The 17,107-nt window shown below is 41.7% G+C and overlaps 1 protein-coding gene across 1 annotated transcript in view; it reads right to left on the bottom strand.

The window, feature by feature from the left end:
• Positions 1-728: 728 nt before the first annotated feature.
• galnt2 (UDP-N-acetyl-alpha-D-galactosamine:polypeptide N-acetylgalactosaminyltransferase 2) overlaps positions 729-17,107 on the bottom strand; it is a 53,947-nt gene continuing 37,568 nt past the window's right edge. The window contains exons 3-16 of the mRNA XM_068320830.1: positions 15,758-15,911; positions 13,063-13,161; positions 12,889-12,956; positions 12,732-12,797; positions 12,503-12,624; positions 11,737-11,824; positions 10,681-10,768; positions 9,094-9,197; positions 8,115-8,241; positions 6,163-6,255; positions 4,950-5,033; positions 4,677-4,803; positions 4,222-4,341; positions 729-4,112 (exon numbers count right to left, since the gene is read on the bottom strand). Coding sequence (XP_068176931.1) covers positions 3,957-4,112; positions 4,222-4,341; positions 4,677-4,803; positions 4,950-5,033; positions 6,163-6,255; positions 8,115-8,241; positions 9,094-9,197; positions 10,681-10,768; positions 11,737-11,824; positions 12,503-12,624; positions 12,732-12,797; positions 12,889-12,956; positions 13,063-13,161; positions 15,758-15,911 — 1,496 coding nt within the window. The 3' untranslated portion in view covers positions 729-3,956. The remainder of the gene's footprint in view (positions 4,113-4,221; positions 4,342-4,676; positions 4,804-4,949; positions 5,034-6,162; positions 6,256-8,114; positions 8,242-9,093; positions 9,198-10,680; positions 10,769-11,736; positions 11,825-12,502; positions 12,625-12,731; positions 12,798-12,888; positions 12,957-13,062; positions 13,162-15,757; positions 15,912-17,107) is intronic.

A 17,107-nucleotide genomic window follows, 5' to 3' on the forward strand; every position in this document is an offset into this window, starting at 1 on the left:
GTCCGTCCTCATTGATCATCATTTATCAGTCATTATGGATGATGACACTCATACATGTGTAGGCTTTCTTATGCCTTGACTCATCCACTGTCGACACCACTCAGCGCTGAGCTTTGTGTGTCAGCGGGGCTCGTCACGGATCGGAGGGCTCTTCTAGTCAGAGGGGATGTGAGGCGGTTTGACTCTAATCCACCTTCTTGGACCAACAAATCATGACAACTCCTCACCCTGTTTAAGGGAACACTGTGCATGACCTCTGCACCCTTTTTCTTGTTCAACTCCAACCATAATCAATGATTGTTTCCTTCCAAAACCACAATGAAATTCCATTTGCTCAGCAAGGGAGACACTCTTCTTAACTGAGAGGAGTTCAGTTTCACAGCCTTTTTTTTAACACTACAGTAATTAAAACAGTTGACTTCAAGTTTGGCATTATTCTTCTTTACTTGAAATGCTGCGTTTAGCAATGTCCAAAGTGTAACACACAAACACACACAAAGGCAGTTGTTCCTGAATTAAAGTTTTACCAGACAGATTTAAGGATAACAAGAAGTGTGTCCATTACAACACTGACACGGAGTCCGCAGGTGAGGCCATCCCCCCTCTGATGTCCTACAAGTTGAATTCAATACAACACACTGTGGTGACACTGTGCATCCAACGCTGACAGACTGGTTCTCATTCTTCCTCAAATAGAGAAAAAAAAACAGGAAGGAAACTTTGGCACATTGTGCTAAAGATGTAAACATTTAATCATCCTGGACTACTTAATTAATACAGTCATTTCTTTTGTGAACAAAATAAAAAATAATACAAAATAAAATAGAAATAAGTTCATTTGCACAAGAATAAGACTAGTTTTAAAAAGAAGAAGTCTTCCAACAACATGTATGAACTCTTGCAGCAGACAGAACTATCACGGTCACTCAGGTGTGTGCAGCTTGTTCACCTGCATGTTCAGTTTTCACTGCCCGGCTGATTTGATGGCGCTGAACCAAAGGTTCAACGCCAGAAAGACCGGATTTAAAAAAGTGATTATGATTTTTTTTTTTTTAAATGAAGAGAATCTAACTCTCTAGTGTAAGAAGTTTAATAACTGGAGTTCCTTTTTCTGTCAATGATTATCAATTTACTTGCAGAAAGTCTGACAGTAGAGGGCGCTACACACCTGTAAAAATATTATAATTCGTACCCTCACTGACATGGGAATCTTTAGGGTCCCGTTTAAATATTCACCAAACCCACATTAAAGATGTCAACATTAAATGTTAACAGATGTTAATATTTGAGAAATGCTCCACGGCGAACAGCATGTCAGAATTATGCCAATTATGCCATTTTTGACAGAAATGAATGAAATGCCATCTCTTTATACAGATCTTTCTAATCACTAGAGTGAATTTACTCAAAGGTTTGGACCAACCAGTAACAATTAGCAACTTTGAAACATTGAGGATAAGCACTTGGGAAGGTCTTGAGCTTGTGAGAGAAGCAAAGAAATAATTTACAAAAAACATTCCCGCAACCAAATGATCTGAAATATCCCTTTAGTTAGTGTGGAAAGATGTCATGTTATAGTCCTGTGTCCTGTACTGCACTGTACTCCACACCTCTGATCGGATTGCACATTCTGTTTGGATCAACAACTGAGAACTGGAATTTTCATCTACAATTACTGACTTACAACATTCTAGAAACATGAAATTAAGACTCCAATTTATTTTAAAGTTTTTATATCAAATGGCATTAAAGTCCACCTTACGATTTATCAGTAAATCCACCTTGTGATTTAAGTCAAAACGAACTAAAATCCTCACTCACGCACCAATCAAGTCACAGGATAGGCTGCTGTTTCCTCCCCACTTTGCTTTACAGTTGAATTAATGTATATATTAAGGAAAACACTAGGTGCAAGTTACACAACAGCAGAAAACAAAGCAACAGAAGAGGATGGAAAAATGTCAGACATCATGGCACACTTCACCAGCTGTCTTTGTCAGTATCCGCATTTTGGCGAAAATTTAAAAAAAAAACATTTATAAGAAAGCAAGTGTAAAAGAAGTACAAAGAGGGTTTTTGATATTATTTATAATGTCATTATCCTGTCTAGAATGAACTACAATCAGAACATTTTATAGTCCGTTTCTATTGTACAGAATGTACTGTTCAATGCTTTATATTTATGTAGTAGCTTTGAGCCTGCCAAGTGATGACTCACTCCAAGTCTAATAAAAACGTACTGAACAGAACCATCGTTCCCAATCAGCACAGCCGACTGTGGATTCAGGAACATTCTGGGGCAATAACAAAACTGACATAATGTTATTTGGTGACGTTGAATTGCTGTTATACTAATAAAGTTATTCCCATTTGTATTTTCATAACCATAAACTGAGCAGTCCAGCGTATTTCAGAAAATAAACTTGGTAATGATCAATGAAGAACACATTTTCTTGCACGTTTCACACGGTTTCTTTTGCATGACATCAGTTCTGCTGCAGGAATGAGAAAGCAACAACAACACGGACGTTCAGTGACGTTAGCGTGTGATCACTGGTGTCTTCTAATGCTGTGCCGGGGCAGGAATGGATCATCTGAAAGTACAGAGATAAATATTTCATGTCTGTGTAACGTGATCTTTGAAATGTGATCCTTTTGCTTTGTGTCAACACTTGTTTGCTCTAGAGACAAAACTGCAACTCAAAATCCAAGCTGGGTATGATGATAAGAAAGAAATGTCCCTACAGTGAGACGCAGGTGGAGTAAATGATCCATACAGGAAAAGAAGATGTAGAAACTGTACCATACGGAGCAGTTAGAGAGCGTGTGAAGAAAAACTTTCTTAATCACTCCTCTGGTATTCCTGAAACAAAAACATCTGTTTAAAATTTGGTTCCTTTTTTTTTTCTTCTTTTTTTTAACACAAAAGTAAACAAAACGGTGGATGGAGATGTTTTCTTGGTATCGTTTCTTTAAAGACATGATGGTTTAGAAGTGATGATGCTGTAGATTGCTGTAGCAACCAGTGCAACAGCCTGAAGACGAACAGTAAATCCTGAGGGTGGGCTTCAAGACACTTCCTGGTTTCAGGAACTGCACTTGCGACCAAACCAGTCTAAGGCCCCATCCAACTTAGACAAAAAACTCGTCTTTGAACCTTCTTTCCTTCCTGCAAGACCCAACCTGCAGGTGAACCTATAGAAAACAAGCACAAACTGCTGTCTTCTATCCACCCTCCTTTCTCTGTGTGATCCTGTAAACTAATGAGAGTCACATGAGAGGAAAAGCTCAAAGCATCAAGTCCATTTCCTCCCTTCACATCACTCTACATCGAAGCTTCACCAGAAACCACAAAGTCTGTGTGGTTAAACAAAGAGCATCAGAGGGGAGCACCAAAATCCAATTCTCTCCGGCACAAACAAACAAGCAAACAAACAAAAAGAAAACTCCCAGGAACCTCCAGAGAATTACCAGCAAGAAATAAAAAATACATTAACAAAAATAAAATAATTATTAACTAAAACATCAGAAATCCATTTTCACCGGCAAGTAAGACAGAAAAGAAAAATTCACTGATCATTTGCATCTGGAACCATCAATGAGAAACACTGAGGTATGTATTTTGGATGGAAAGCCTCTTCATTGCTTTTATCCTCATCAACATCATCAGTTATGACAAGTCCAACCAAATACAGCCAGGTTCCTTTGAACGCCATCACGGTCTACAAGCCCCTCCCCCAAAGGCCGTGGCTCCTGTTGATTTTTACTTTATTTGAGGAGAGGTGAGATGGGGGAGAGGTGTATAGACGGGACTGACTACATCTCTGAGGAGGAACGAGAGGGATCCAACAATCTTTGAAGTCTTGTCTTTGTCCTCGAGTCTATTTCCATCTCTTTATCCGGTCCTCGAGTCGGTTGGGTCTAGATCCAATAACCACCGCTGTCGGTAGTTGCCCCTATGACTGTAGATTGAGGGTGAATTTCCACTGCTGATTGAGGTTCGGGCTGCAGACCTCCACAGTGAGGCCGCCCATCCGTGCACTGCGGCTGTCCAGACAGAGGTTGCTGCCCACGTGACGAAGCTTCGAATTGGACTCAATCTGCTCCCATTTCTGGAAACACACAATGAAATAGAAAACATAATATGCAGCACACAAAATGATCCACGGCATGCTGACTGAACAAAGCAAACGCACCTTAAGCAATAAGAGCAAAGCGTACCTGTCTGCTGTCGTTCTCTCGACAGCCCTGCAGTTTGATGAGGGAGCCGGCCGTTCGCTCCACCACCGTCAGACACAAATCCATGTGCTTCACAGACTTGTCTTTGGTCAGGGCCCACTCCTTCAAAATAACATGCGCATGTAAAAACACATACGTGTCTTCTATGTAACCTCAGCACTGAGTCATGATGTCATCTTTATCTTTATGACACAATGCTATGTGCAGATGACAGAATCAATGTTATACCCTCATGAGAACTCATGATGGCTGAAGAACCTCGGTGTAATTTACATCTCTAAGTCAATGAGTGTGTTTGATGACGATGACTACATGTGACCTTTAAAACCTGAATCCTTCCACATCACCTTTGTGCTCTCACCAACCAGTGCCACCCAGGTGCTGTTTGAGTAAAGACTGGACAAGCTGACCTGTGTTCGTCGGCGCAGTGACTCTACCTGGTTTCCCCCGGCGTTGTGGCACTCGTAAACGCCCACCACGCCATCAGCAAAATGGCCCAAGGTGTCCAGACAGTTTCCTCCCTGCTGCAAGGCTCCAAAGGCTATGTCCTGATGATCCGGGACCCTGGGCACACAGTGGGGGTACACCGACTGTTTTTTTAAGTCCTTGCAAGGTCGTCTTAGCAGTTGAGTTTTCTGACACGTTATATAACAATATCAAATCATCCTGAGCTTCGTGTCAGATTTCATTGAACGCTCTCGTTTTCTTACCGCAGCTCAGGGTAGACGTTGTCCAGGTACCACTTGAATGGCTGGCAGCCTAATCTCTTCTTCATCTCCAAACGGCTCTGGATGCTGAGACAGACAGGAGGACACACCAAGAGATTTACAGGTTTGATCAACTATGGCTTCCAAAGCATTTCCTCATTTTAAGCGCCTTATAGTTCTCCTGCTCTGAAAAGACAGACGAGGCACAGAGCAGGTGAGACGCAGCATCCGTGGGGAAAAACAACATCTCAACTTGGTATAGAAGGAAGATGAAGGTCACATGATGAACACTTCCTTTGGGAGCTACAAATGTCTACAAAAAATGCCAGGATGTCAATCAACCTGATCAGCATTGATTGCCATTCCCAAATCCCTTCCACCTCCATAACAAGGATGTAATTTGGTCATTTTTTATTTGGTAATCGCTCCAATCTCAAAGTCCTATTTGTGTACATCCTGTTCTCTATGCTGACACAGGTCTCCATCTTCACACTCATCCTTCCAGCGTGTCAAATAATTCTGTAGTCGTTTTAGCAGAGCAAATTGGGCAGACTTTATGTCCTCCTTTGAACCATAGTATTCATTCAATTCATTTCATTTATTCATTTATTTCAGGCAAGACAAGGAAAAAACAAAAAACAAAATGATTAAATAAGCAAATAAATAAGCAAAGATCATAACTCAACTACACAATTCTGCCTGAAAGGGAGTGGGAAGAAGAAAATGTATTTAATCCCACCCCAGCTCCTGATCCAGAGATCAACACACTGAGCTTCACTGCTGCTTCCTTCAAGGACAACCACACAATAATAGCATCATGATGGCGTCACCATGGGCAACATAATTATCACATTGCAATAGCAATTCACACAACAATGTAAGGAAGGCACGATATACCAACAATGGTAATGTACAATATACCAACAGTGGTAATGTACAATATACCAACAATGGTAATGGACAATATACCAACAACGGTAATGTACAATATACCAACAATGGTAATGTACAATATACCAACAATGGTAATGGACAATATACCAACAATGGTAATGTACAATATACCAACAATGGTAATGGACAATATACCAACAATCACATCCATAACCAAACTTCCTTCAGGCTGAGATGCCTATCAATTGCAGTCTAATCAATATGTGCCTGGCGTTTTTATTTTTATGATCTGGCTGCTCTCTGAAGAGCTGACGGTACTTACTTTCCATACGGTACATTTCTCGCTGAAGGGACGGCTGCGTAATAGAAGTTTTTGTACTCATCCATCCACACCTCTGCTGCTCTCCTTGTGTTCCTGAGGAGAGGAAGCAGAGGAAGTGTGAAATCCAACCGGCTGAACTTATTATGTATAGAGAGACATTACACCAAAATGACAGAACACTCTCCTGTTCTCTTCCATACGTTTCTCCTACATCTCTATGGCCAAATAAGGGATCTTTGTGGTCAAAGAGACAAATGTGAGCATTTTTCCAATTACTGTATTCTTTTGTCACATGTGTTGTCAAGCACACAACTGAAGTCCAGTGGAATTTGAGGCATTTCCATTTTGTCCTGTAAAACCTGGACCTGTCAGACCACGTGTCAGCTAGAGGGAAAGACACCTCACATCTCCTACATCAGCTTTTCAAAGTCTGTCACCTCTGTGACAGGAAGGAAACGCTGGGCAGACGTTCGTTTATCCCACTCAGCCTTTAATTTGTCTTTAAAATATGTCCTGTATTAAGCGGTAGAGAACAAACACCCCAGAAACAAGTCGCTATTACCACAGGCCTTTAACAGAGGACTAGGACTCCAGCTATTTCCAATACATTTCAAAATATCAATTTTTAGAATATCCCTGTTTTATATCGACCCATCAGCGCCTCAGCAGACACAATGCATCACACAGAAGTCTAGAGGAGCTTTTGCTCTTTGATTGCACAAGTTGGCCCAATTGTTGGTCCTGTGAACATTATAGCGAAATTACCAGAACAATTCCTATTGTGGGTCAGAGGTTCAGTCTGGTGGCCTCAGGTTTCATCAGCTGCAGAAACAAGAAGAGTGTCTAGAGCTTCATTCAGACTGAAGGTAGAGATGTGGAACTGAAGCAGATATAAAGCATTGATGGAGCGTTTTAAAGTCTGAGGCTGAGAATACATCGGCCCGGTCCATTAATGAGTGATATCTTTATCTATTGAAAAACACTGCAGATTCTTTTGGGTGTTGACTTTTGTGTAACAGACATGGCAGTGAACACCAGGAGAATCCTCAGCTGAATCCCACTCAGAGCTGAGCTCAGACACAGTTTGGTCTAACGCTGTGGTTTCCCTGGAACCTTTCTCAGTTTCATCCAAATCAAGGTTCTTTCACAGTTTTTAAGTGTCAAGATGTGGGATCGTTTTCCTCATTTGCTTCCAGATTTACCTCCACATTCTCAGCTGCTCTATTGAGCAAAGGCATCAAGAGACTTTTGGGTATTTTTAACTGCAGGTGACACACTGCAGTTATCAAAAAAGAAGCACCACTCGACACCTGCAAACGCTTCACAAACAAAGCAATGATAAAAAAACTTCAACGGGGCTCCATGTGTTGGTTGTGATAACTCTTATGAGAGACACACATTCTCTCTTAGGTGGCAGGGCCTGTTTCTAGGGGTTTGAACCTGTAGCTGGAGATAGTTTCAAAGATCTGAATATTACATGAACATCCATGTAATAATTTTTAGTGAGAATATAACGTGTCATGGCTCTAAACGGTTTATTTTGAAATCTTGATACAGTACAATCTATTTTCCCACTTGTGTCCTGGGGCCTGTATTCAAAAAACTATGTGTGTATGACTAACCAAAACATGTAACCACATACAAAGAAAGTGTAAAGAGTGTAAAGATCATTTCCTCACGTGTGGACAATAAAGTGGATTTAATCTTTAATGTTAATATAATATATAATATATATATAGAATTTGAGGAATAAATGAATGGATTCACATAAACATGCTGATGGACATAATGTGTATCTGTGGATCATAATGAAGCCGTTATGTCCAGTCCCATCATGAATGATGTTTGGTCCCATTTCAAACAATCCGATGCTCTGTTAACTCTGTAGAGCGGCTGACCATAGTACGACTAGTTTGTGCATGTGTGTGTGTGTGTGTGTGCATGTGTGTTACCTTGCAAACACAGTCCCGCTGCCCCCAGGGAACGTGTATGGATGTTGCTTTCTGAAAACATGACCAACTCTGCTGCAGGGGATGATCTCCAGACTTCCGCCACACTGCCATACACGAAAAGAGATCTCTGAGACACACACACACACACACACACACACACACACACACACACACACACACACACACACACACACATCATTAAACAAACTGTTTCTGTGATTTACTTCATTAACTGTACAAAGTGCATTGTGTCTTTCACTGAATTTAACTGACAAAATCTGCACCTCATGATTCTTTCCGATGTATTGACATTCATGTTTTTCTGATGTCATATGTTCTCTACCACATTGTTTGTTCTTGCTTCAGTGTTTAGATGAGCAGGGAAGAAAAACCCTGTCGGACGTGTCAACTCAGTTGTGCTTCACTGTTTTTTTCAGACATGAATCATTGTGTTCATTCTCAACAATCCCCCAAATGCATTCAAAGACCACTGGGAGACACAGACGTAATTTGTCTGAACTGCGAGTAAATAACCTCTATTGCTTTCCGCTTCACTTTTTATCTGTTCATTTATGTGAAGTAAATAACACAGATGTTAATTAGAGAGCATCAGAGGTGCTGCTGGCTCTCTGGGCTGAGCTAAGCTAAGCTAACTGCCTGCAGTGTGATGTGAGCTCAGACAGGAGATCTCTGGTATTTTATCCAACTGTCACAACAGGAATACACTTGTATTTCACACAAAGTATTTCCTGTCTCTTCCAGAAGCGCCACATGTTACCGTGTGGAAGTCTAATGACCATAACTGTGGTGAATACACTTTTTGTTTTCCTGAAACGCTTTCCTCTTTATTCCATGTCGTTGACTCATTCCAATCCACACGCCATCTCCTAACCACCATCATCCATTAGCAGTCCTTCGACTGACTTCATGCTCTACTGTGACTCTAGTCAATCTGTATTTGCATCGAAGTGACACTCACCCAGGTTTTCTCCTCCCCATACATCCATCATCATGTCGTACTTTCCCAGCAGCTCAAAGTATTCCTTATCCATGACAAATAGACCTCCTGCTATCATCGGAGTCCTGCGTGGGTGGAGGGACAAAGACAGTGCAGGACTGGTTAGTAGTTGGCAGAAACAGCCGAACTAACATGTGTCAGTTGTGTATGTGTATCGCTGTGTGTGTATCACTGTGTGTGTGTGTCACTGTGTGTGTGTATCACTGGGTGTGTGTATCACTGGGTGTGTATCACTGGGTGTGTATCACTGGGTGTGTATCACTGTATCACTGGATGTGTATCACTGTATCACTGGATGTGTATCACTGTATCACTGGATGTGTATCACTGGATGTGTATCACTGGGTGTGTATCACTGGATGTATATCACTGGGTGTGTATCACTGTATCACTGTATCACTGGATGTGTATCACTGTATCACTGGATGTGTATCACTGGATGTGTATCACTGGATGTGTATCACTGGGTGTGTATCACTGGGTGTGTATCACTGGGTGTGTATCACTGGGTGTGTATCACTGTATGTGTATCACTGTATGTGTATCACTGTATGTGTATCACTATCACTGGGCGTGTATCACTGGGTGTGTATCACTGGGTGTGTATCACTGGGTGTGTATCACTGTATCACTGGGTGTGTATCACTGGATGTGTATCACTGGGTGTGTATCACTGGGTGTGTATCACTGGGTGTGTATCACTGGGTGTGTATCACTGGATGTGTATCACTGTATGTGTATCACTGTATGTGTATCACTGGGTGTGTATCACTGGGTGTGTATCACTGTATGTGTATCACTGAGTGTGTATCACTGGGTGTGTATCACTGGGTGTGTATCACTGGGTGTGTATCACTGTATCACTGGGTGTGTATCACTGGATGTGTATCACTGTATCACTGGATGTGTATCACTGTATCACTGGATGTGTATCACTGGGTGTGTATCACTGGATGTGTATCACTGTATCACTGGGTGTGTATCACTGGGTGTGTATCACTGGGTGTGTATCACTGGGTGTGTATCACTGGGTGTGTATCACTGGAGTGGATCTGTCAGGGGTTAGTCTTGAGGACATAATTATCCAGTTACATACATAATACAATTTCCTCCGGGATTAATAAAGTATCTATCTATCTATCTATCTAGAAATGACAACAGGCCCTGTGGAGAAACACACTTCCACTGTGAACATACTTACTGCTCTCACGCACAGGTGGGGGTTAAGAAATGTCAGGCCTGTGGGGTAGGATGTGGAGGTAATCGAAACATTTCTACGGCCACAGTAGAACACTAAACCAACAAGGCATTTATGGAATAACACATACGCTGTCCTGAAGCAAAGAAGGGAAAAATAAATGAAAGAGAGGAGAACATATTCAACCAAGGGCTGGCCTCTCTTGCTGTTTAATACTTTAAGTGCTGACAGATGTACTTCTGCTGCATTATCATTTTCAGATGACACTCTCCAGATTACAACATGCAGCTTGAAACATCTATCACATCCTGTTTCGACTATTTTTCGGGCTTCTGGAGTGTCTGTCTTACTTTATGGGGGCGATCGGGTTGCCTTGTCTGGCTCGTCTCTGATCCGGAGTCATGTAATCCCATTTAAAGACCAAATTCCAATCAAAACCTGGTAATAGAAGAACACACACACAAGTTTGATGACATTATGTTGGTTAGATTATACTGGTTTTGCAGTTGCTTCACATGTCTCTATGAGCTGGTGACTCATCAAGTTCCAAATCTTAAACCTGATCATGTACGTAGTTACAATTTACACTATTTAAAACACTACAAAGCATAGGACAGGATGGTAAACAGCTCACCGGAAACAAGAACAAACTTATGAGATATACACTAAACAGACGTGGCTTCATTTCCAGCTGCTAACTGGGTCTGTCTGCTAGGCAGTGCTGAGCAGGTAGAGAACAGTCGGTTTGAAAAGCTTTTTAGCTGAAACAGCTGCCTGCTGCGATACAAACTGGTAGGAGAGGAGCGGGCAAACCCAACCCCCAAAAACACAAAAACAAAACACAAAAACTGGGTCAATGAAACCACATGATGAGCTGAAAGAAGGGAGGCAAGCTGCAAAGCCAGGTGTACATGATCCGTTCATTCATAGTGACTGAAATAACACCAATTTAGGAAGTAAATACACAACTTTTTTTTTCTGTGTATCTCGACAAGTGGTTTCAGATATTTCTTCCATCGCAGTTCAGCATTTCTTTGTGAGACGATACCTCTCATCACTCAAAAATGTCATTTAAAATGTGAACTTCTACAAACTTGGAGCTTTGACAACATAACTGACGATGGTTCATAAACTGATTGTAGCCTTTAGAACGAGCATGGGAGGCAAACGAATTGTTGAGGCACTGGAGATGTGTCTAAAAATAGCATTAACAACCTTCAGTGAAGAATATTTATGAAATAGAGCACTGGGTGCCAAAGCAACCATTAAAACACAGCATTGTCAATAGATTATAATGGAATTGTCTAAAAATATTCCTAACACACACCCTGTTGTTGAGCTGCACTTGCTGACCCGTGCAGAACATCTTTTGTGTGCCAAAGTGCTCGTGTACTTGTGTACTGTACCTCCTTTCAGATCAGCTGAGGCTCCAACATACTGGAAGTTGTCCATGTTGATGACATCAATGATTGGAGAAACTACCCTGGTCTTGTCCTAAAGACAAAATATTTAATTAGAAGTCATTTTTGGCTCCAGACAAACTCAGAATTAGAATAACAGGAAATGTGGTTCATTAATAAATATGCGCCACATGTCTGGTTAAACAAAAGGACCAAAGTCAAAGAAAAAAAAGCTGCAAGCTCACAGAAACTCCATTTAATCAAGAAGCAAGTCACACTCAGTTACAGCGTACAGATTGTCATCTTGATGCTTACAGTGGTTTGAAAATGAGGAAACAAATCTGTGAGAGGTCCAAACCAGGTGTAATAGAACTGTCTCACTGGGAAAAGATCTGTGCTCTTATTACCGGCAAAGGAAAAACTGACTTCTCATCAAACTAGGATACAAGAAATCTGTCCAAGTGTACTTTTATAACGACAGAATCCAAACGTTGCTGCTGTATTGTTGTGATGAGCTTCTGTGAACCACGTGATTGTTAACAGAAAAAACAATCTAAAAACTGGTCTGGCTGCAACAAATTAGCAGCAATATGAATAAAGCAGTTTTTAGAAAGAATGAGGATAAATTAATATTTAAAGAAGGATTGTGACCTTTGAAATGCACAAATCTTGTGTCTTTCTTATTAGCACAACAAAAAATATATGTACTGTTCTATTAGCATTGTTCTGTTGGATTAGCTCATCTGTTATGTTTGTGTGCATGACGTTTTACCTCAGCCACTCTCTCCAGTAAAGGCTCCAGCCAGTGGTCGTTACATTCACAGTGAGAGTCTAAGAAGGTGAGAACTGGTGCCGTGGCAGCATCTGCACCACGAACCCTTGAACGCATCAGTCCTGAGGCAGACGAGAGGAAGGAAGTCACATGTTAGTTCCAACAGACGGGCTAAAACCCAAACCAGAAATTCTGAAAATTATATTAAATGTTCTCCGGTTCTAATTACCTTCTCTGCGGTCATTTCTCAAGACACGTACTTTTTCAATTTTCCCCAGCAGGGCTCCATCCTCAGCTGAAACACAACGCACACGCCACACACATGACATCAGACATGCCACATTCAGACACTGACCAGCGCTGCGTTGTTTGCTGCTGGTACTCACAGTTATCACTGTAGTCGTCAACCAGGATGATCTCTTTGACCAAATGAGGAGGACTTTTCTTCAAAACACTGACAAGAGTGTAAGACATTCAAAAAATGACAGACAGATAAAAACATCATCCTGCAGATCCAAGTAGAAATGCTTTCAGGTGGGGGGGACACACGTTTAACCTACCTCACCACCGTCCGCAGCAAAGCAGAGCGAGCTTCATTGTGGAAGGTGATGACAACGCTGGAGGCCGGCAAGTCTGACTTCCACTGTTTATGTCTGCAGCTGAACACACACAAAAACACCATTAGGAAAAAAGACCTGCAGGCTGACAAAGGTCATTCCCACCGTGTGCACAAACACCCCTACCCTCCTACAAACAAACACCCCTACCCTCCTACAAACAAACACCCCTACCCTCCTACAAACAAACACCCCTACCCTCCTACAAACAAACACCCCTACCCTCCTACAAACACCCCTACCCTCCTACAAACACCCCTACCCTCCTACAAACACCCCTACCCTCCTACAAACACCCCTACCCTCCTACAAACACCCCTACCCTCCTACAAACACCCCTACCCTCCTACAAACACCCCTACAGAAATGCACAGATGAACTGTGTGAGAGGGAACCGTTCCCTGAACAGATGCTGAGCACAATCAAAAGGATTCAGTACACACACACACACACACACACACACACACACACACACACACACACACACACACACACACGCACACACACACACACACACACAGGTATACCAATAACACTCTGCTGGAGCCAAATCAACAGTGAGCTTTTTAGAAGGAGGGGTAAAAAGCCCAGGAGATGTGATATATTGTGATATGTTGTGATATGTTGTGATATGTTGTGATATGTTGTGATATGTTGTGATATGACGTGAAATGTGTAACGATAGTGCCGACATGATGTGAGGTGAGGAGGTGAGGGGAGGGACGACAGCCTCTGTAAATCAGAAACCTACAGGCAGATTTCCCTTAGATGATATTTAGAATACCCCAAGCAGGAGCAGAAGATGTATATCAAAACATACAAAAATAAAAAGCTTGTTTTCTCTTAATAGGAGGGTTATACAATTACCAGATGTATAGCATGTACTACTCCGATTCCATTCTGTGTGTAACAATGCACGGTAGGCATCCATTGAACTGTCAGAGGGGATGATGCATGTGAGCCATTTGCCCCTGTGCCTCATCTGACAACCCAGTTTTCCCGGTCAATACGCAGCTGCATCAATCTACAATGGATGCATACATTTCCTCTACAGGCAAATAAGGCAGCCATTGTCAAAGTTCATGTGCTGAAAGAAGCACAATTTATTTTAATATTTTATTACCAAAGCCTTCATAGACACAAACAATCATCATTGCTGCAGGCTGCAGAAACGACGCATCACTACCCGATCAATAGGACACGCCTCTCTGCACTTGTAGTTGGCACACAGTTCTGTTATGTTGTATAAGTTATGTCGATATGTCGGCAGGGCCTCCATCAGACCAGTCTCTGAAACACGGGGAAACCATCGTCTACACAATAAACACAATGAAACAGTGTCGATAAAAGACTCTTCGCTTCTTTGGGACGCAAACTGATTTACAGCTGATCATACTGAACCCCTCTGCAAGATGCATCACTCCCTTCTCACCCCCCCCCCCCCACACACACACACAGATTCACAAAACTCACTCAACTGGAATATTATTCTACACACTACATCTGTTTAATTAGCATCATGGATGTCTCCAAGAATCGCCTTTAGGATTTAAGGATTGTCTACATAAAAATAAACGCAGAATTATTTGGTCGTACGTGTCACTTAACAAACTCACCTGATGTTTACATGAGACCCAGTGTGGACCTGGATTATTTGAAAAATATAATCACATGAACAAAAATCACTTGAAATAAAGACCCGAAATGGGACTGCTGTCCCAAACCCCCCTCTTCAAACACGAAGTAATGAACACTAATTCTAAAGAAGATCCACATTTTTCCAGAACACTCACGTCTCTTGAGGAAAGGCCAGGAAATAAAAGCAAACTACAGTGAGGATGAGTTCTTCTTAGTCAGAGCATGAAAATAAATATATGTTTCCTCAAAGTTCATGATGTTTTAGGAGGTTCCTGCTCAGCTAAACAGTTTGGATCAGACGCCGTCACCTGGAACCAGGAGAGCAGCAGCTCGACCACACGGGTGAAACACTCAGACCTGGGTCACACACCGGCTTACGCAAGGAAGTCACTTCAACAAAGATGTTGAACTGTTAACCAGGATGAACACTAAATGAATACTAATTGTGTTTTATTAAAAGGAACCAGTCCATTCATGCACTGAACAACAGGCGCAGACTAAAAGCGTTCTCAGTGGAAAACATCAAGGAGCCTTGAAGCCAAATCATTTAAACTTGATGTCTTTGGGTTTAAGGAGTGAGATCAAATCAGAAATTAAAATTAGTAGGTTGTCTTCTGCATATGAAGAACATCCTGCATAAAGAGAGGGCAAATTTGGGCAATCAGAAGAATCAGGTCTACTAAAACATCCAAATAAATAGCATCAGACATCGTGCCATGTCTTAATTTTGACTGCTCTATCTAACAAGAGAACAATCAAGAGAAGTGTTTGTGTTGCGAGTACAGCAGACAATGACCAGTGAGCGTCTGCTCTGCTCCCACTTCCTGGTTTCATCAAATACATCACGATAGGGGGGTTTTCAAAAGATGATATCTAGCCTTGTGTCTATTAGTCACCGACAGAAAACAAAGAACAGCATGAATACAAAATACAAAAGCCATAAAGGACAAAATCTCCTCAGTCCATGTGGCAATGGCCCTGACAGTCAGAGGATACGTACTGGTCATGTCTCGTGTCGGGCACCGCTCTGTCCATACGGAGTTTATCGCTCTCCACCTGGTTGAACTTGTTCCTGGCGTATGGATCCTGACCGGGTCGGACCACTGTGGCTCCAACATACAGATCCTGGTCAAAATCCTGCCAGCGCACCTTACCTGGACACAAACAGGCACAAACCCAATAAGCATCTGTAGAAGTTTCCAGGATTCACCATTCTGTTTGTACCATTCACCACTTTTGTGTTTTACCTGAAACTGTGGGTAGAAAAATGGAGAGCGGAGGGGTTATTTCTAAATCTAGAAGTAAAATAGAGCCTCTAAAAGTCCTGCATGCTATTCTGGGAAAAACAAACAGTGAACTGGATGGAAAACCCCCCACCCTCCTTTGTTACCAGGGTTGATCTCTGCAGCTTTGATGTTACATAGGTGTGTGCTACAATGAGCTAACAGGGTGGGAAATATATTACTTCTCATCATCTAAACCCCCAGAGAGACACTGCATGTCCATCATTTGACTAGAAAAACATTCTAAATGTTGTCTTCCCAACATCCAAAAATAAATAAAAGATTAGTTTGAACATTTAAAAAATGGCTGACAATGTGTTTCAGGAATGAATAAGATTATAGAAATATAACTGGGAAATTTTAATTTAGGGAGCAACCTTAATGATGTAAGACTGTGTTAGACCTGACATGCAGGGAGCCTCTCTGCGTTCAGCTGCAGCTGGAGGACGACACGGAATCATGACATGACATTTACTCATGTTAGAAAGCACTCAGTGAATTCCTCTGCCGTCACTCAGTCCTGACAAACTGGAGGGTAGTTCAAGGCTATATCAAGACACAATCATTATTGACGCGTCATCGCACAGGGGGGTAGAATACACTATGCTGATGTCACCATGATGGGCCTGCTTGGCTCATGAAATAATATTTATCCAACTCATTCCTTTATCCTGGAATCTGTCTTCTAATTTTGGGATCATGTGTTCATCATCAGTAGTTTATGACTCCTCAACAGAAAAATGACGACATGGTGACAGATCTGGCTCTATTTTACGTCCACTAGTGTTTTTTTCTTTCACAGATTCAGATGAAATCCCTTTTTGCCATGTCTACCCCTCCCCATGACCCACAGCATAGTGCACCCTTCTAAATATAGCTCTTATTATTTTTTAATGGTATTGGCAAAGGTTAAAAAAAGGGTCCCATAATATGCAGAAGGGGAAATATCTGGTCCTTTATTTGTCTCAGATATGAATCTCTTCTTTGTTGGACCGAGATCCGAGTCGAGACTACTTTAGCAAAACCAAACCCCCAAAACATATCAGAATAAAACATTTATTATGACG

This window comes from Antennarius striatus, chromosome 1 (genome assembly GCF_040054535.1).
Source record: "Antennarius striatus isolate MH-2024 chromosome 1, ASM4005453v1, whole genome shotgun sequence".
NCBI lineage: Eukaryota > Metazoa > Chordata > Actinopteri > Lophiiformes > Antennariidae > Antennarius > Antennarius striatus.